Source organism: Oryzias melastigma, linkage group LG10 (assembly GCF_002922805.2).
Source record: "Oryzias melastigma strain HK-1 linkage group LG10, ASM292280v2, whole genome shotgun sequence".
NCBI classification, from domain to species: domain Eukaryota; kingdom Metazoa; phylum Chordata; class Actinopteri; order Beloniformes; family Adrianichthyidae; genus Oryzias; species Oryzias melastigma.
Genome location: NC_050521.1, coordinates 10086860 through 10106687, shown reverse-complemented (window position 1 = coordinate 10106687; position 19828 = coordinate 10086860). Strand labels below are relative to the sequence as shown.

Genomic DNA, 19828 nt, shown 5'->3' with positions numbered 1-19828 from the left:
TTTTTCTTTAAAAAAAAAAAAAAACGCAGTCAGGGTTTCATGGCAAAAGGGGGCTTTACGGTGCAGAAGTCAAGTAAGACAGATGAGAGTCCCTCTGTTCCCTTTGGTGTGATCATTCTAATTCTCTCCACCTCTTCATTTTTCTCTTCCCGAGATGCACATGAACCTCCCGTGGGCAAAGGGAGGGTGGTGTGAATCAAGAGGCAGACAGCCAGAGACCGAGATAACGGCAGCATGTGCATCAGTGGAAATGTGGCTTGCTGCTCTGCACAAAATATTATTTACAGCTCACACCGAGGAGAAATTACAGCAGCAATCCTCTACAGAAGCAGGAAAATCAGCTGATCTGGCAACACTTTGAGAGAAGTCAGGAGGAGGGTCAGGCACTATAATTATTATATTGCCTCTCCTTATTCACTGTCGGTATCTATACTGCTCACACAGCATGTGGGGCTTCAGCCCACTGGTGACAATACGTTTTTGGTGCATTAGAGGTTGATAAAGAGGATGTAAAAATGGTTTAGCCTTCATAATGTGGATTTGAAAGCAGTTACATAATATACTCATGGTTTATAAAAAAAAATACAATAACATAAAAAAATAAATAAAACATTCAATACAATGGATGAACTTTGAAATAGAAAGCAATAAAATGGCCTGTCAACACGTATTCTCAAAGTACTTTAAACTGGCAAAACACCAACTTCCTAAAATCAAAAATGTAAGGCCACATTTAAAAAAAAAAAAAAAATCAAAGAAATATTAATTTATTTTTTTATCATTATTAATCATTTAAATAAACTTTATATTACTGCTATTTCGTTTAGCTGCCGAAAGTGATATAAAAAAATATATAAAAGCGCCCTCTTTTCGTATAAATTAAGATAAAAGAGTATTGATTCAAATATTTTATTACCTTTAAACAGCTTTCTATTTTAATTAAATAAAGCTTGTCTAAAAGTTTTGAAAATCATTTAAAACAAGCTGATGCTGCATTACATGTAATATGCAAAAGTCAAGTTAAAGCAGAAAAAGGAAGTAAAACCATGAAATTTTATTGTTAAGGAGGCTGCAAATATGCAGCTATAAGAGTTTATCTTCGTGTGAATCATTTTCAACAAAAAGCTTTTTGAAAATGTGATGACAAAATGTGATTGTTTTTTTTATTATTATTATTAGCCATAACATTACGTAGTCTTTTTTGTTTGAATTTTTGGTTGGTTGATCTTTTTAATATGACAGGTAGAAAAGCTACAAAGGGAAACTCGAATCATCTGAGGGTCTATTTGTATCTTGAAACAGCTCACATTTTTAGCATCTGTTTAAAGATACAGGTTTTGTTTTTGAGTCTATATGAGTTTTCTCAAGAAGTGTGGTGTGATGTGCATGCAGAAGATGAAAACATTTAACCCTAACAGGATGGATCATTTAAATTTCTTGCTTCCCACTCACAATGGCGTTGTTTAATCCCATGGGGAAGTGTTTGATGCAAATGTTAGTCTGGTAAATAGTTGTACTGAAACCAGTTCGGCAAGAACAAACTCAGCAGATCAACGTACAATTTTTATTAAAACCCCAATTCACGTTCTGAACAAAGAAATACTCAAAAATGCAGTTTTTAATCTTTAACTACTTTTTATGTCTTACATTATGAAAAAAGGCAACATGTCACTGGAGTTGATCTTTCAGATCAGGAGAGAAGATTTATATATACAGTATAAAACTTTGTTAGAGCAGATATGACTGATGTGCTCTTTTGTTTCTCTCAGTAAGGAGAAACAGGTTTCAAGCTTTGTACTGACATTACCGTTCAGGTGTTTCCAAAACAGGTGAGGGTGGCATGTTAAGTAAAATCATCTGAAAACAAACATGAGTACACTAAGCTTTTAAGTTGAAAAGACTTGATGAGTGGCTTAAAATACAGGATGTTTACTATTATGATCTTAAAGACCCACTCAAATCATTTTTGACCTACAAGTATTCCCATTGGACTTTTAACTATAATAATTAGGTCATTTTTAGACATTTTTTTAAACTGTCGTTTTCTAGGACATAGCTTCTGCAGAGCAGCAAGACTTCATTAGAAATTTGCCTCCAAATTGAGGACAGGATACAACTTCCTTGACTTCCCATGATCCTTTTGTTAACACTCTACCACTAGCTTACAATCCCTCACAACCAAAACCTAACATTACCGGTTCAACAAAAATGCCCAGCAATATTGGAGCTATCCAGTTTTACAGTTAAATCAAAGATATTAATGGATTTGTTTGGTAGCAAGTGGATGCATCAGCCTGGGTTCACACTGCATCCGGTCCGGCTCCAATGCCAACGCCGGAGCGGTCTAGCTACAGAAGATGACTCACATCGGCTACGGATGGCTGCAGTCCTGCTGCAGACACAGGCCCTGCTGTTCATGCAATAACACTCCGTCTGCATAGGAAGTACTAGTACACAAACCTTCATTCTGCCGTAATTTGGAATTGAATTCACAACACTTCTTTTTTTGCGTGGCTCATCTTATTATAATGGCTAAACACTGAACTTGTATTAATACTTTTGTCTTATACATATCTGACTGTGTTACATGTATTGTGTAACAAGAATGGGAGAGTGGGGTTGGTTGTCACAATGTCGTAATGTTTACAACACTGTGAAAACAGCGAGTACAGCGTACAATAGGTTTTATTTTGAAAAATGTATCGGATGCTCGCATGATTTTCGGTTCATTCCGTTAATAGCCCCAACTTCACAAAAAAGTTCGGAAAAAATTTGAAGCCAACAAAATAGATATGAAGCCCCGGAGAGGCTGGACCAGACTGGATGCAGTGTGAGTGCCTCTGACACGTGTCAAGTCAAGTAAAGAAAAGATTCCAGCGTCTGCTCCGGAACGGACGGATGGAGCGGAGCAGGGAGGGTGTGGCCTGTTGATTGTTGTTCATACATCACAACTACAAGCTTTTTCAAACTACATTTTTTTCTTCTGCTCCTGATTTGGCATGACTGCATAAAGAAACATGCTAATTTCATCAGAATTTTCTTTAAATGTCCTCCATTGTCAGAAAAAGGTTACAAGAGCATGCTAAAAACACAATTTACACTGTATTGAGTGGCAAATTGTATAAAAACTCCTTTAAAATAATCGCATTAAAAACGGAAAATTAAATTGTGTGTGGTCAATGAATATTATACATGTTTTGTACAATTTGGCCTTTTAAAATCGCCAGTAAAGTCAAATAAGAGGGTTATTGGCAAACATTTCAACCAAACTGTTGAGAAATTCAGTGTTTCTCAAGGGGGGATGGCAAATCTTGTTCTTGAGAAACACGTGCTCAGGCAGCAGAAACGGGAACTGACAGAAAATATTTTTGAGCTAAATTTGTTCCGAACTTCTCAGAGGTGGAGTCTGCACTCGCCTCAAAACTATTGAGGCTGACAAATGAGAGCAATGGAGTGAGTCAACAGCTGCGTTGCTCAAGTTTGCAGGGATGCGGGTTCGTTTCCTGCCTTGTATCAAAGCCAGTCACAAACTCCGGTTCGCTCTGGGCTTCCCGTTAAAGCGCTAGCTGAATGATTCGGGCTAGCGTCGTGTGTGAGCGTGTGGTGATGCCGGGCACACATACCAAACACTTCAGTGTCTTCCGAGGCATCCTCTCGCCTTGGTCGTCTTGGATTTTGCGGCACAGATGAACTCCTCTGATGCCTCCTGGCTCCGCTTCGGCGTCTCGTGGGAATAACTTTACATGTATATGAGTTTACTTGCTAGCGCCTTGGCTATCTACTCTCTAGTCTATCGTTAGTTCTAGCTATGTGAAATGCCGCAGCGACGCTACATCGTTTCCATTTTGTTTGACTTCGGTATCTTCGCACCATTCGCATTCTCTTCCCCTCTGAATGTTTCCGCGCTGCGGTGCTCTAATCGCGCTCTCTGTTGCTCGCGGCTGAGGCAGTCCCTGACATTTCTCTCCGTGCCCTGTTGCTTACACGCCTGCTGCTCATTTGTCACTCTCCTGCCCGCCTCCGCGCTGACCGCAAAGCTGCCCACCGGCACGGCGAAGGGAACTAACTTCTGCCGGCAGTCCCCGCACACGGACCGCTTCACCTTCCTGTCAAATAAATATTCACTCCTACAAGCAGCAGCCATCCACAGACGTTCACAAGCTCCACCCGGCGAAGGTGCGGCGACTGAGTTTCGCGCGGATTTATGGGAAATGTAGTTTGATTCAAATTAAGTACAATTTCTAGTGAAAGGTGTATCATTTTAAATCTTAAATAGATTTTAGCCAAAAAATTAGTACATGCAAAGGTTAAAAACGATCTCAATAAAACTTTAACAATTTGAATAAATATTAATACATTCACTGGCCACTTTATTTCACTTTGCTAATATCTAATTGCCCCCCCTTAAGCCTTCAGATCTGCCTCTATCCTTCATGGTATAGCAATCTATGCATAGATCATCAAACAGTTTGGTTCATATGGACATGACAACATCACAAAGTTGCTACAGATTTACCGGCTGCTCATCCATGATGCCGATCTTCCGTTCCATCACATCCCAAAGCTGATATATTGGGTGGAGAGCTGGTGACTGTGGAAGTCATTTGTGTTCAGTGAACACTTGTTCTAGAAACCAGTCTGAGATTTTTCCAGCTTCATGACATGGAGCCTTATCCTGCTGGAAGTAGCACCAAAAGATGGTTCACTGTGGTCATAAAGGGATGGACATGATCAGCAACTATACTCAGGCAGTGGTGTCATAACCATGATCAATTGGTAATAAGGGACCCAAAGTGTGCCAAGAAAAGATCCCCCACACCATTACACTACCACCACCAGCCTGAACAGTGGATGCAAGGCAGGGTGGAATCATTCTTTTATGTTGTTGATGCCAAATTCTGACCCCAACATCAGAGTGTTGGAGCAATGTGTTTCCAATCTTCTTTTGTCAAATTTTGGTGATCCTGTGTGAATTGTGGCCTCAGTTTTTTGTTCTTAGCTGACAGGAGTGACACCCAGTGTAGTCTTCTACTGCTGTAGCCCATCTACCTCAAGGTTGGACGAGTTGTGTGATCAGAGATGTCTTTCTGCAGACCTCAGTTGTAACCAATATTTGAGTTGCTGTTGCCTTTCTATCAGCTGGAAACAGTATGACCATTCTCCTCTGACCTCTGGCATCAACAAGGCCTTTCCACCCACAGAATTGCCAGTCACTGAATATTTCTGACCATTCTCTGTAAACCCTAGAGATGATTGTGGGTGAATGTCCCAGTAGATCAGCGGTTTCTTAAATACTCAGACCAACTTGTCTAACAATGAATGCCATGTTCAAAGTCTCTTCAATCATTTTTCTTCCCCATTCTGATGCTCAGTTTGAACTGCAGCAGATTGTCTTGACCATGAGGATCTACATCCATAAAGACGTTGAGTTGCTGCCATGTAATTGGCTGATTGAAAATTTGTATTAAGGAGCATTTGCACAAGTGTATCTATCAAGGTGGCCAGTAAATGTATATTTTTGACCTGTAAGTATACTGAATTAGTTTGAAGAAAATTGTCAACTCTCATAAAGACTCAAATTCATCTCAATTTCTTTCTGATATGGAAACACATTTTGTCTGGTTTTACTGATTATGAATATAAACTATATTCCCAATTTTACTTGATAAATTACCTTATCTAATCAACAAAATATTATATTCATGAAACATAATAGTTTATGTCAGTTATTTGCCCAAATAAGACATGATTTACACTCCAGTGTATCCAATACAAATAAAAAAGGTTAATTCTATAATTTTTCTTAAGTCCACAGATTGACATAATTTTACTTTTTTTAACCCCTGTGGCATTCATTTAAAAAAAATACAGTTAATTGTTCAATATTCCTTTTTTTACTATGTTTTGAATAAAGATTTTTAAAAGTCTAACAAAATAACTGGTCATTTTTCACATTATCTTGAGATAAAAAATACAAAAACAAATAAAAAATGATATTTTTAAACACAAATGTTGTGTCTCTGTTTTAAAAACTTGTCATATAAACAAACAAAATGACCTTGAAAGTGTGAATAGTTTGCTTTTGTTTGTTTTCTTTGTATCATAAAAGATAAATAAAAGTAGCGTCATTTGTCTTTTTTTATTAATAATTGGACTCTTCTAAAAAGGATAAATCTTCAAGTTAGTCAAAAATAAGGAGAAAGCTCCTTCCAGTAATAAATTTTAATTTATGAATTGTTTTAGTTGGAACTGTGTGCTGTATATTGAAGATAAATAATGTAGACTCCAAAAGAAGCTGCATAAATGCAATTGGAATTCAACATAGCATGCTTGCAGTAAGTTACATAGCATGACCAGCACTGAGAGCAGGTGTAAAACGTGTTTCGTCCTCTTCTGGCAGACATAGAAATGTGTATCTGCATAAAGCAAATATAATCCAAATACTGTAATTCATAAATGTACATGCAACATAGTTGGTGGTTGAGCAGGTTGACCTAGGATCAAAGGGTCGGCTGTTCAAACCCTATTGCCCCCAGTCACCTATTGCTATGTCCTTGGCAAGACACTTCACCCTCCCTTCCTCTAGTGTGGCTCAACTGGTGTGTGAATGCAAATGAATGTCCCAGTGATGCTCAGAGGCGCATACTGGCACCCCTGCCTCTGTCGGACTGCCCCATGGGGGCAGCCGGGGCTACATCAGTAGCTTACCGTCTCCAAGTATGAACGAGGAGTGACTGAACGATGGATACATATCGTGAGAGCTTTGAGCGTCAGCAAAAGCGCAGAAAAATCAATTTTTATTAATTTTAGTTGTCTTAGACGTCCGCATCAGAGCACCCTCTCCACATTCACACACCCTTCCTGATCTCACATGCTTTAGTTTAGATATCTACAAGGACATTTCTAAAGACAAAATACAACTGTATCTTTGTTTTTCAGATCGCTGTAAAAAGGGAATTAAAGGGAAAAAAAATACTCTTTCCATGCATTTTATTTATAAGGTTGAATTTGTGTATGAAATAAATTTTCAAAAAAAAAAATTGTACATTTTTTGTCTTAAAAAGTGTGGAACATTTTCAAGTTAGTAAATAAGTAGACATGAAAAGGCCAAAAATATTGGTTACGAATTTCTTGTTTTGAGTCATTTTATTTTTCTACTTGAAGATTTGCCCATACATTGTGTTGCATTCACTTCATTATGGTCTGAAATTATCATTTTACCATTTCAAAATGTTCATTTAGGTTTCTGAACTGAGTTAGTAAAATAATGTTCGTGTTTGAGAAATCATGTTTTTACCCTTTCTACTTAATAATAAGCTCTAAAATTACATTAAAGAGCCAAAATGTGCTAAAAATCAGTGATTTTCTTTTATTGGTTATCTCTTGATGACATGCAGTTATCCTCGATTAAAAATAAACTAAACTATACTGATTCTAATACATAAACATACATAAATAAGACTTTGTGTTTATGTGTATGTATATGTATATATATCGTATATGTGGAAAAAAGAAGACGGAAGAGTCACTGAATACTAAACTAAATATTGTACTTTGTCTCCATCTTGTGTGCAATTCAAAAAGGGCAAGACTTAAAGCCACCTCAAAGCAATATTGCAAATTGGAAGAAAAAGAAACACTTGGAGGGATATGATTACACCTGCGGCCTGAACTCTGGCAACTGCCTGCCTTCCTGTTGAAAAGTCTGATTTTTAGGGGGTTTCCCCCTGCTGTGGTCGCAACCATCCAGAGTGTGAGAGCATCTTCCACTCAAGGTCTATATGCCTTTAAATGGCGAGCCATTGAACATTGGGGTCAGGACCAAAATGTTGTTCCTTTTCAGTGTTTTATAGTGGAGAGTCTGACTCTTCTCCAGGATCTGCTGGATAAAGGGCTCTCCTTTTCCACCATTAAGGTCTATTTGGCCACATTTTCTGCTTGTCACATTGACTTTGACGGGATGACTCCTGGTCCTCACTGCAGTTTATGAAGGGGGTCCACAGACTGAGACCCCAATTAAGTCTAGCATTCCTTCACGGGACTTACCTTTATTGTTGGAGACCCTCGGTGGTCCTCTGAGCCAATCAAGACAGTTTAAATAAATTTATTTCATATAAAACGGCTTTAATATTGGCCCTTACTTCAGCGAAGCATGTTGGTGATTTTCGTGAACTCTCTATTCATCCTTTGTGCACAAACTTTGCAGCAGATGGGTCAAAAGTCACTTTGCACTTCAATGCTGCATATTTACTGAAAGTGATTCAGTTTGAGTATAAATCTGTGGTGAAGGTTGTGAGCGTTCATCCTCCATCCTTCATTTCTGAGGAGCAGAGTAAGTTGCATTTGTTGTGTCCTGTGTGTTACTTACTTACATTGACCGCACTCAAGATATAGTTTATCTTATCAGATGTTTATGTGCTTCGCTAATCCAGAGTTTTATCGAAGCAGATGCTTTCACATAGGATTGTTGAAGTTATCTATTTAGGTAACTGCAGTAAAGGCCTGCCTTTGCCTCGGAGTGTGAAAGCCACTTTACCAGGGGCATGGCCACTTCCTGAGCCCTATTTTGGGGATCCCACATGACTGAGATTGGTGCTGAGGCAAGCTGGTCATCACCTCATGTTTTTTTTATTTTTATTTTTTTTATAACTTTATGTATGACTTTACAACAGCACATCATTGAAACGGCTGCATTAGAGATTAAAAAAAAAAGTTGCTGTTCGATTTCAGCCCCTCAGAAGGGAAAAAAACAGAAAGAAAGGTGTGACTAAGTGCTATTTTATATTTATAGACTTTTTGGTTGAGCCTGACAATATGCATCCTACTTTTTCTAAATACAAACATTTCATGTGATCAACAAACCACTGTTCAGTTTTGGGAGGAGTATCATCCTTAGACGTCAAAAGTATAAGGTGACACTCAGTTAAGGAAGGAAATGATATCGGATTTGCAAAGTGTTAAGTGACAGTAACATTTTAAGGAATCATTCCAAAGAGTGCAGTATCACTTCACATTTTTTACGGTTTCACCAATTGGACGGGACACCCTTTACAGTGGCTCACAGTGTCCTTCTTGTTGTATCAGGGCCTAACAAATCCTAATAGTGCTGTGGTTTGGCAGCTGATTGCAGATCATGTTCATAAAGTTCAGGCCAAAAGTTTGGACAAACCTTCTCATTCACTGTGTTTTTTATATTCATGACTATTTATAATGTAGATTTTCTCTGAAGCATAAAAACTACGAATGGACACATGTGGAGTTATGTACTTAACCAAAAAAATATATATATAAAAAAAGCAAGGTGAAATAATTGTCTATAACTTCTGTTCTCTGAAGGAGAAGAACGAGATACAACACATGAAGTGAAGAGTGGCTACGGAACAGAGTGATGACAGAGAGGGCTTTATAAGCAAGGGGCGGGACCACCCTGCCTATCATCACACGTTATCTGCCTTAGAGAAGGGACTAGAGGTGACTTCAGCCAGACACGCAAGAGCGTGATCTCCTATAGTACATGTGCTGTACCTTGTTTCTCCCCTCTGGGGAACAGAAGTTATAGATGTTACATTGAAAAAATTCAAGAGTGAAATTTTTTTGTGACTTTGACTTTTTCCTTGTTCTCTGTTGGCTGAAAGCCTAAAACTATTGTGCATGAAGACTCTGGGCCTTCATCATCTGAGCTTTGGCTGAGTCTAAAGAATGTAACAGTTTCCACAAACCAGCCTGCATTCCTATTCCAAGGTTATTGAGCTTCTAGGCTTTTATCATCCATACGTTATTCCTCCTGGAAACACAAGGCTGCACAGTCACTGGTTGTTACAGAGAATGTACAGACTTTAGCAGAAATGTAAGATTTCCTGCAGAAGGTTGGTGATCTGTGGCTGAGACTTCATGTTGTCTGTCGTAACCCCATGTTCTCATGTTCCTTCTCATTTTCGTTTCTGCTCATAAGTTCCTCCTGTAAGAAGGATTCTGTAGCTGCTGCCTAAACACACTTCAGGTCCTGCTGCGTCTTTTGGGGACTAAGCTGAGCTGATGGCTCTTTCTCACAACAGGATAGAACAGTGCCCTAGGGTGTATTCAGACTGGACACATTTGGTTTGCTTAAAGTGAACCAGAGTCCTTCCCTCGATAATCCAGAACAAATGTTTAGTCTGAAATAACACAAGCAGACCCTGGTCTGGGACCAGGAACTGCTTTTGAACCCATCTTTCAAGGTTCACTTCCAATCAGACTGAGCTTTGTCCCGCCCCCGTAATTCCTGGCCAATGATCGAAGAGATCTTTAGTCACATGCTTTTGTTTTCAACCTTTGATTCAAAACAGAAATATCTGGTTGAAGGAAGTCTGAATACAAACCAAGCGCCAAGTGTCTATAAAGCATGTCCTTACCTCGGCCTTGACAATCATTCTGCTCCAGTCGGGCTACCCTGTGAATATGATTATTTATTTGAAAGATTTAACAATAACCCCAAACAACAATGCCATTTGTACAAAACAACATATCTGCGGAGATGATCCAGACTGTTAAACAATAGTGTTGAAAATGAAGATGCCTTCGTGTCAATCACTCTGAAGGATTCTGTGTTGTTTTTGCCAAACAAGAGATTTATTTTGCAGTATCAATGTTAGAGCAGTTCAAACATACAATGATGAAACAGATTATTCATGAAAGATCATATGAAAAAGCAGCAGCCAGCTTTGAAGAACAATAGAAGTAACAGTGAGAATAGATTTATAAATGCACTGAAGCTCAAACTGCACACCACTGTAAAGTTCTAACTGTTCGGATTCCTAAAAATGAAACACCCTGCACTATTGTCAGAAGGGGAAGGCTAATGCATCATTGGACTGGACCGGTGCTTCTCTTTTGATGTAGCTTTTTTTAAACTTTATTTATCAGCACAAATGATCACTTTTGGTGTAACTCCACTGTGAACACCCTTGTTCATGGACTTTACAGCTTCTTGGCGCAGTCGGAGCAGTAGATGTGGTCTTGGTTGATGACAAAGCGCTTGTTGGCCAGTGACAGAGAGCACTTCTTACAGTTGAAGCAGTACTCGTGCCAGGAGTACTGCTCATAGTTCACCACGTTGGTGCCATGGCCAAACCCTGCACAGACAAAGTTACTTTTTCATCAATGTAGTCAGTTACACATGCTGGGTTTGTTTTGATTTTAGCTCATTGACTGCATATGAGAACTGGACTGAGTGACCCCTCCCTCCTCGCGTTCCGAACAGGAAGTACCTGTTGAAATCCTATAGACTTCAATGGAGAAATAAGCAGCTTTTACTCAATCGTTATGTTCGTCGGAATACATTTTCTTGCTCTGATGTCTTTTTTTCTTTTCTTTTTTTTACACTTTCTTGCTAATTCTATTTTTTATTATATTGTTTCCTGTAGTGCAAACTATTCATGATATTTACTGGCCACTCAGATCGCTTAAGAAAAGTATGTGGTCTCATGTCAAACTCGTTATACGCCTGCTCTCACTCATGACTGGTGAGAGTGGTTGCCATAGAAATATTTACATGTACAAATACATTTGAAATGAGGTAAAGGTTGTGAATTAATCCAAGTGAAATTGGACTGACCTGTGATTGGGTTCTTGCAGCCGTGGCACTTCTTGGCCACATCAGTTTTGTAGCAGTCCACACAGTAAACGTGGTTCTCATGGGAAGTGAAGCGGCTTCCTGCCAGAGGTTTACGGCAGGTCTGGCACACAAAACACTCTGAGTGCCACGGCTGGTCCTGGTAGCTGATCCCTCCGGAAGAGATTGGCTTAACAAAGGATCATTGAGATGTATTGATTACATCTGCTATAGTCTGGGTAGAGTCTTAGCTTTGTTTCTTTAACAGCAAACTCTATGAGAGAAGTTGTACATTGAAAAAATCAGCATGTCTACCTCCTTGCAGTGGAAGCATTTCTTTGCAAACTTCTTGTCATGGCAGGGAACACAGAAGATGTCGTCTCCCTTGGCTAGAAAACTCTGAGTACGGATTGGCTGCTTGCATTCAAAGCAGGTGAAGCACTCCTCATGCCACAGCTTGTTCTTGTACTCCACGTTCTGGGAACCTGCAAGAAAACAAATGTCCTTCTATTTCACAACTTCTATTTTTCTTTAGCTGTGGGAGATGCATCTTTTTAACTCTATTCACAGTTTTAAAGCAATGGGATCCTTTATTTCATGACTGGATAAGCATGCTTGAGAAGAGCCACACAATTCAAAGTCAAGTACAAAGAAACACACAGATCTTTTCAAGTCCTAACTTCCAGCCTACCTGGCATCACCACCTTGTAGCAGCCCTGGCAGCGGTTTCCATCCTCCCTTGAGCTACATTTGCCGCACATTATCTTGCCATCATCACGAGCACTGAAAGGCTCACTAGCCAGTGGCTTGTAGCATTTGGCACAGCGGAAGCAGTCCTCATGCCAGTATCGGTTCTTATGGTGCAACTCCTGAGAAAAAAAGGGAGACAAAGTAAATGGAGAAGCTGCCAGGAGTTTTGTTGGAGAAATTTAGTTTATAAACATAGCAGACCCAGAGCTCCTCCTTAAATGGTCTGTCCAAGAACCACATTAACAGCAAGACTGAAACATTATTTCACAATTAAGTCAGATATTATCATCATTATTTGTGTTTCATTCATTTCTATGCAGGTCCTTGGTGATGACTGAGACTAAGAGTAGTTCAAGACTCCTTATGAGTCAGTAACTGCAAGGTCTGAAAATATTGCCTGGGTTAGTGTCACTAGGACCCCGTCCTGATTTCTGGTGGCAGGGCTCTTCTCATCAGACCCACCCCAAACAGATTACTCCCTTGTGGGCCCGTCCTGAAGGTCTTCATTGTTGAAATTGTCACTAATGACAGTAAACTGGATAGAATGTCATCCCTGATCTGAACATGAGTGGTGCTCTGTTGTTGGACTTATGTGCTTGGTATCGTAAGTCCACTATAAAAAAGACACAAAGGTGTTAATCAGTACATGGGACAACAGGACCCCCAAGGTGAGTCAACACATGTGGGTCAAAGTCGTAGGTGTCCATCGGCTGTGCGTTTTGGACACTTGACTAAAGAGAGGGGCAGATGCACCAACCAATCACTCCCTGGTGGTGAGTTTCATTTGATGGCTTATGGAAAGACTTTGCAAACCTGGAAAGCATGCAGTGAGAATTGACCCTCTGGCTAAAATTCTGTCACAAAAGAGAATTTCAAACATGTACTGAGGAAGGCTGGGGACGTTGAGCCAGAGTGGACCATGTTCTGCGCCTCTACTGTCTCTGCCACTGTTTGGAGCTCTAGCTGTAAGGTCTTTGGTGCTTGAATTGATGGAAATGGAAATGGAACAACCAGCTCGCCATAGGGTTCTGGAGGGCTGCTTAGAGTCTAGTCCATACGTGTTATGTGTTGGACAGGGTGGAAAATCAAAACTTCCATCACCAAAGCGGCAGTTCTGTTCAGATCAGCTGGGAGTAAGATCAGAAATTATTTAGTGAAATGCACAAGTAGCCACAGAAGTCATTCTTCTTCAAGGAACACAAAATTAGAGTCCAATGTTCTGTCGATTCATGTTTATTTAAAATAACCAGAAGCCTGAGGAAAAAACAAAACATCATAGAAAAAATCAATGAAAGTTCTAATACAACAACAAAACATGCACTGGTAAAACAGGCTCTGAAATAAATAATGCAATATTGTGTTGTGTTCTCTCCATCCTCCATAATGGAACAAATCTGGGGGATGGGTCACACCCATCTTCATCCTGTCCTGGAAGAGACTGTGCACACCCCACTGCCACTAAGGCAGAAATCCAGGAGGCATAAAAAACACAAACATTTTGTAAAACAAAAGTAATATCCAGAAACTAAAATAAAATGTTAAAAAGTCAATAAAGAAGAAGGTAGATATTATGGGACATGACTGACTGAATGATAGTTTTCTTATTGTGCTTCATTTTTTAAAATCTATTTTAGTTTGATTTCTGGAAATTCCTTTTGTTTTCCAAAATGTTTCATTTTTAATTCATTTTCTTTGGAATTGTGCTTTGGTCTCTGGAATTTTGCTTGGATTTGTAAGCTGTATTTTTTTAATCATTTGTTTTCATTGTGATCATTGACATGTTTTTACATTGAGGGAATTGCTCAATCCAGTCCCTGTGTGATGCGCCTGTTCCCAGCAGGTCATAATTTGTTCACAATTTTTATGAAAGCACCACCATGGGCTGTGGGAAGTCTGGTCTTTGAACCACAATATTTTTTCTGATTTTCAGGGGAGGAAGCAATTTTATTAGGGTGACAGACACATCGTTTTGTTTTGCACATAATGGTCTCATTGTGTACAGTGTTCCTTTCTTATTAGGCCCAAAACTAAGAAATTCTAAGTGAAAAACTATTTCAGTATGGCATCAATTTCAACAATCTGTGGGCATAAAAGCTGATTTTGCCAGTCAGTCCTTTCAAGTTCATCATTCAAACAGCCACAGACACAACGTCGATTAACAAACGATTTATAGCTGCATTTTGCTTGGTAGTAGGCAGTCCGATGTTACAGGTGAGCTTGCTGAGTCTCAAACTTTCAACATCAAACTTGCATCAAGATACAGATCTACTGGCAGAGTTTGTGACAGAGCCAGGAGTGGATCCCCACAAATCACAGACCGCAATGATGACCAGGACCCAAAGACCAATGCACTCACATTATTTTGCAAATGTCACACAGCTGCAGGTACTAGGGTTTACAGACAAACTATTTGCAACCAGCTCCATTGCTTTGACTTGAATGCCAGACGACCAATGCAAGTGTCTCCACTGACAACAAGACAGTGTAGTGAACGTTGCGGTCAGTGCACGACTATGTGATCTGGACAATGCCGTAATGGTCAATGGTTCTGTTCACTAATGAGCATCAGGTCACCTTGCACAGAAATGATGCTGATCATTGTTGCTAGAGAAGGGATACGCCAAGGTAGACATGGTCCCCAGGGTACACTTTGGTGGAGGAGGTGCAACAGTCTGGGCAGGCATCACCAATTAGTACAAAACCGATTTGATTATTGTAGATGGACCAATTACTGCACGTTCTTACCTCATCATCATACTCCAATTCCACCAGCACACTCCCAACTTCCTGCTCCTGGATGATAATGCTCTACCACATCATGCCAGAATTGTCACAGCTGGACTTCAGGAAGTGGGAGTTATACATATGGTATGGCCAGCATTGTCTCTCTGACCTGAACCCTACAGAACATGTCTGGAACCAGCTGGATGATCATACCCCAACCCCCAAGTAACTTGCAGAACTGCATATAGCTCTTGTGGAAGAGTGGAATGCCTCAAAACAATGGTTAGTTGTTTGATCATAAAAAGCTTAAATGTGCAACCACAGGTATTGGAAAATGTGATGCTTCCAGCACCCCAGCTGTTGATCCACTCATTGCTCCACCAACAGCATGAATATAAAGGAAACTCTGGGCTCTCACCTTGGAGTCGGCACCGATGGGACGCTTGCACTCTGCACAGGTGTTGGCACAGAGCTTATCAAAGCACTTGGTGCAAACGTGCTTCTCATCCTTCTTCACGTACTTCTTCCCGTGCAGGTTGTCACGGCAATAGTAACAGTCAAAGCGATCAGTCATGGTGGAGGTGAGGTAACTCCTGGGACCTGAGAAAAACAAGAAAGATCATCCATTGCTCTCTGATGTTCCTTGAAAGCGTCAGATGAGGGCAGTGTTGCCTTTTCTGACAGAGTCCTGAGCTGAGGACGCAGGTCACTGAGACAGAATGTCAAAATCTACACTTTAAAAGCTGACAATAGTGAAAGAAAGAGGTTGTTTTTTCCAAAGTTTATGATTGTGGTCGCAGGTATCAGAACCCAGAATACCAGGAAATGTTTTTCCATGCCCTCTTCAAGAGACACAGTGAGGCTCTTGCAACCACATACCAAACTGATGAGAGAGGTGTGAGTGAGGTGGAGCAGCAGCCCGCAGATGTCCGCTCGCTCTCTGACCGGCAGACTTTCATCCAGCTCAGGAAAGCTGAGCTCACACCTTTAACCCTCCTTACCTATTAGCACTTTTTTAAACGCGTTGAACAAAAAGATCTCTCATTAGAAGTACTTCTTATTTTAAAAAATCTACATTCAGGTCAGGTTTTGAAAAAGCCCATTTTGAGAAAGACTCACTAATAACATTTTAATATATTTGCTATTATGGAGACAATAGAAAAGATAACATTTTCTCAGAGTTACCATAGGAGCAGCACAAAAGTTTTTGAAATAGGACTGCAGCTATTTTAGTGTGATGTGGTAAACAGGCATGTGAACAAACTGAGCCTCCCTCAGTGTTCCGTGTGCCCCTGTGTGGATTGATAAATGAGACAGTGTTTGTTTGGGAAGTAATGTGCAGCTGTGCTCCGGGGATAAAGAGGGCCGAGTCCGCATGCAGAACCCACCCAGTCCAACCCTATTTCGCACATCACACACAGCTTTTACTTTAGAGCCCAGTTGACCCCGAGAACTATTTCAAATGTGAACTCTATTTAAAGAAACCACCCCTTGATGGGGGATAAATGAAGAGGCATGCAGAGGACTGGTGGGACTATGCAACCATTGTGCCCCCCCTCCTGACAAAGGTCCAGGACTTTAATCTTGCTCACAGTGAAGCAGCTGCCTGGTGTTAAACCACAACTGTGGTCTCTGTGGGGAGATGTCCTCTGAAATGAGAAAGGTCACAATGGGACTTGTTTCTACGTGTTAAAAGTGGACAACATCCCAATAAAGAAACACACAAAAGGCTGCCCCCTTATCATAATACGCTAGTGTATTCATGTCCAAGTAAACTGCATTTGATAAGCAAAAGCATGATCAGGAGAGACAATGAAATTTTGGTCAATTTGGTCATGTAAAACAGAAAAAAGTATATTTATTTACATGCATTGGTGCTATGCAGGTAAATATTTATGTCTTTTTAAATACTGGATTCCAAACCAAATATAAAAAGAACACACACAAAGTTACATTTCTATTGCTTTGCTTTGAAAGCTAAAGTTTACGAAAATTGAATAAATAAACTGTAATTTGTTTTATTAAATACTTTTATTTGGTAAATATTCAAATTATGTGAAACATGAAATAGCAGACAAATTACTATTAAAAAAAAGGCTTTCTTAGTTCCATTAGTTCTGATACTTCCTATGTTGTTTGTCTTCGCAAACTCCTTCATTATTTAATATAACATTTAACTTTTGGAATTTCTCAGATATAGTCACAAACATGCGACTTTTAGCTATAGTTGTTAATCCTTACCATGGGACTTTACCTAATGCAGGTAAGTGACACTAAAATGAAGAGAATGGCAGAAGTGGTCGATAAAAATAAAACATTTAAAAAAAGACTAAAAAAACTGTGGTCTGTTCCATAAAGATGAAAACCTCACAAAAAAATCTTTAAATAAATCAGTATTCTTACAAATTCCCTCAAGTGTATATTAGGAAGATATGTCAATTATAGAGGACCATACAAATAAACAATATTAAACTATTATGGTGAAAAAAATTAAAGAACGTTATGCATTTTTAATAAATAATAAAGGAAAACCTTAAATGCACTACATTTAAACACGTTTGCCGAAGAAGACTGCTTGCTTGAAATCCTTTTACCTGAGTGCCTGTAGAAAGTCATCTTTGGTTCCGAGTAAGTCAAAAACAACGGAGAAAAAGAGGTGTCGGACCAGGAATCGTAACATCCAACAGAAGTCAGAGACCACAAGCATCCCCGAGTCTGAAGGCCTGTTTATACCCTTCTGTGACCCACACAAACCCTGACCCCACGTCCAAATCCACCCTGAACCCTTCCAGTCCTTTTTAGGACATGCATTAGAGAAGAGAATGGATAAAGGGAGAGGGTGATTCAGGGGGAAAGATTAGGCGATACAGATTGGATTCCGCAGAGGTAACATCAGAGGTTAAAACAGGAAGAAATAGTCTGTAGTACAGGACAGCGAATGCTCCCAAAGCACCAATGTGAGAGGCTTTGATGAACCCTTCAGGACATGAACACATGCTGAAGGAAAATGGACTGTCACAGTCTATCATGCAAGCTACTCCAGCCAAGTCATAGTTCTTTAATGAGTCTTTAAGTGTGACCTTTTTGATTTCACAAAAGTTTTAACTTTTTTTCAAATTTCAACATTTCTTATAGGGTGTAATTACACTGAAAAGTCCATTTGTCTGGACCAAGTCTGCTTGGTCTGGATTGAGTCCTAAACTTTGTGTATGGTCTGTATTCAAACTTCCTATCCAATCAAATTTCAATGAGTTGCTGTGTTGCTCCGCTACTGTTTACATCCCGTAACGTTCGTCTACGGTGGCCGTTTTGGTCCATTTGTTCCACGCCGATATTGTATTCAGACTGAGGAAATTCCCAAAAAAAACAGAGCTCAGTCAGATTGGAGACCACCTGGAAAGATAGGGTCCAGAGCAGCTCCTGGTCCTGGACTAGGGTCAGCTTGGGTGTTTCAGATGGAAAATTTGTTTTGGGTATTACGGGAAACAAATTCTAGTTCACTTTACGCTAACCAAATAGAAATGAAAACAGTCTGTCAACTGCACCACAACATATTCTACTTTTACAAATTTCTAACTCAAAATTTAAATCCACATTTATGGTATTATTCAGGTTAAAATAAAAAGGGTTTTAAGTTTAGATTGCATTATAAACCTGTGCCATGTGGTCATTAGAGCAATAAATTTCTGCCAGTAAATGAGAATAAAAACCTATAATTAAGTTTGATCTGAGCATTTCTGTGTGGTCAGGCTGGGTTTTTAAGAGAGCATCTGGAGTAATAAAAACATGTTTGATCATGTTCATTTCGACAGGACACAACATTACATTTGTTCTCCTTTAATAATCGGTCACTAAACGAATGAAAACCCACACAGACTAATTAATGTGCAGAGTGGCGCCACATCTCGGAGCCCACAAAAGCCTCCTGGGGAGATGATCTGCTTTGCTGCATCAGAACATTTCCCAGACTTCCTCTCACTATTTACAGGTTTACATTTTTATCATTAATGTTCCACATAGTTTCATTTTAATGCAGAGACCTTTCTCTCTTCTGCTCTCTGGTTTAAAATCTCTCCCATCATGCATCTGTTTCTCTTTTGATAGTAAGATGTAAAGGAATGTTGGAAACTGACAACAGAAAGGCTCAAACGTTCTCAGAGTCCAACCATTCACTGAATGATCCAGATGTACCCCACATTTGAGAAAAAATGCAGTAAAATGGGAAAGATATCACAAACTTACTTCCTGTCAAATTAAAAGTATAAAATATTTGCTATACCTGCATAAAAGTGCATAAAACTGCATTAAAATCCTTACTTTTAAAATAGAAAATTAAAAAAAATTAATGTGGAATGTAATCTTCCTGATTATTAATAAAAAATTAAATGTTGAGGACATTATGGTTATTTTTTCTTTTTTAGAAATTAAATATTTGATGAATATGAAAATATTTTTTAAAATACATTAACGCTGCAAATACAAATATACTAAAAGACTCAGCAAAAACCTTCACAGTGGTTTCGTGGTAGAGTGTCCGTCCTGAGACTGGAAGGGCATGTGTTTAAATGCTGGCTGAGTCATACCAAAGACTAAAAATGGGACCCGGTGCCTCCCTGTTTGCATTAAAGGGTTGGATTGGGGGGGTTAAACCACCAAATGGTTCCAGAGAGCGGCTGTGTCTGCAGCTCACCGCCCCCCCAGGGATGGGTCAAATGCAGAGAACAAATTTCACACCTAGGTGCATGACAGCTAATGGGAATTTAA

General features: G+C 39.5%; 2 protein-coding genes across 10 annotated transcripts in view; both read right to left on the bottom strand.

Moving 5' to 3' along the window:
• Positions 1 to 4182, bottom strand: part of atp11c (ATPase phospholipid transporting 11C) — a 52264-nt gene extending 48082 nt beyond the window's left edge. For all 7 annotated transcript variants that reach the window (XM_036214066.1, XM_036214064.1, XM_036214065.1 and 4 more), the window contains exon 1: positions 3624 to 4182. In XM_036214066.1, coding sequence (XP_036069959.1) covers positions 3624 to 3650 — 27 coding nt within the window. In that variant the 5' untranslated portion in view covers positions 3651 to 4182. The remainder of the gene's footprint in view (positions 1 to 3623) is intronic.
• A 6404-nt stretch (positions 4183 to 10586) lies between these two features.
• Positions 10587 to 19828, bottom strand: part of fhl1a (four and a half LIM domains 1a) — a 13793-nt gene continuing 4551 nt past the window's right edge. For 2 of the 3 annotated variants that reach the window (XM_024284156.2, XM_024284157.2), the window contains exons 2-6: positions 15483 to 15664; positions 12282 to 12459; positions 11906 to 12075; positions 11594 to 11780; positions 10587 to 11111 (exon numbers count right to left, since the gene is read on the bottom strand). In XM_024284156.2, coding sequence (XP_024139924.1) covers positions 10957 to 11111; positions 11594 to 11780; positions 11906 to 12075; positions 12282 to 12459; positions 15483 to 15638 — 846 coding nt within the window. In that variant the 5' untranslated portion in view covers positions 15639 to 15664 and the 3' untranslated portion in view covers positions 10587 to 10956. Of the gene's footprint in view, positions 11112 to 11593; positions 11781 to 11905; positions 12076 to 12281; positions 12460 to 15482; positions 15665 to 17658; positions 17809 to 19828 lie in introns of those variants that run through there. The other variant, XM_024284155.2, reaches the window with a different exon arrangement.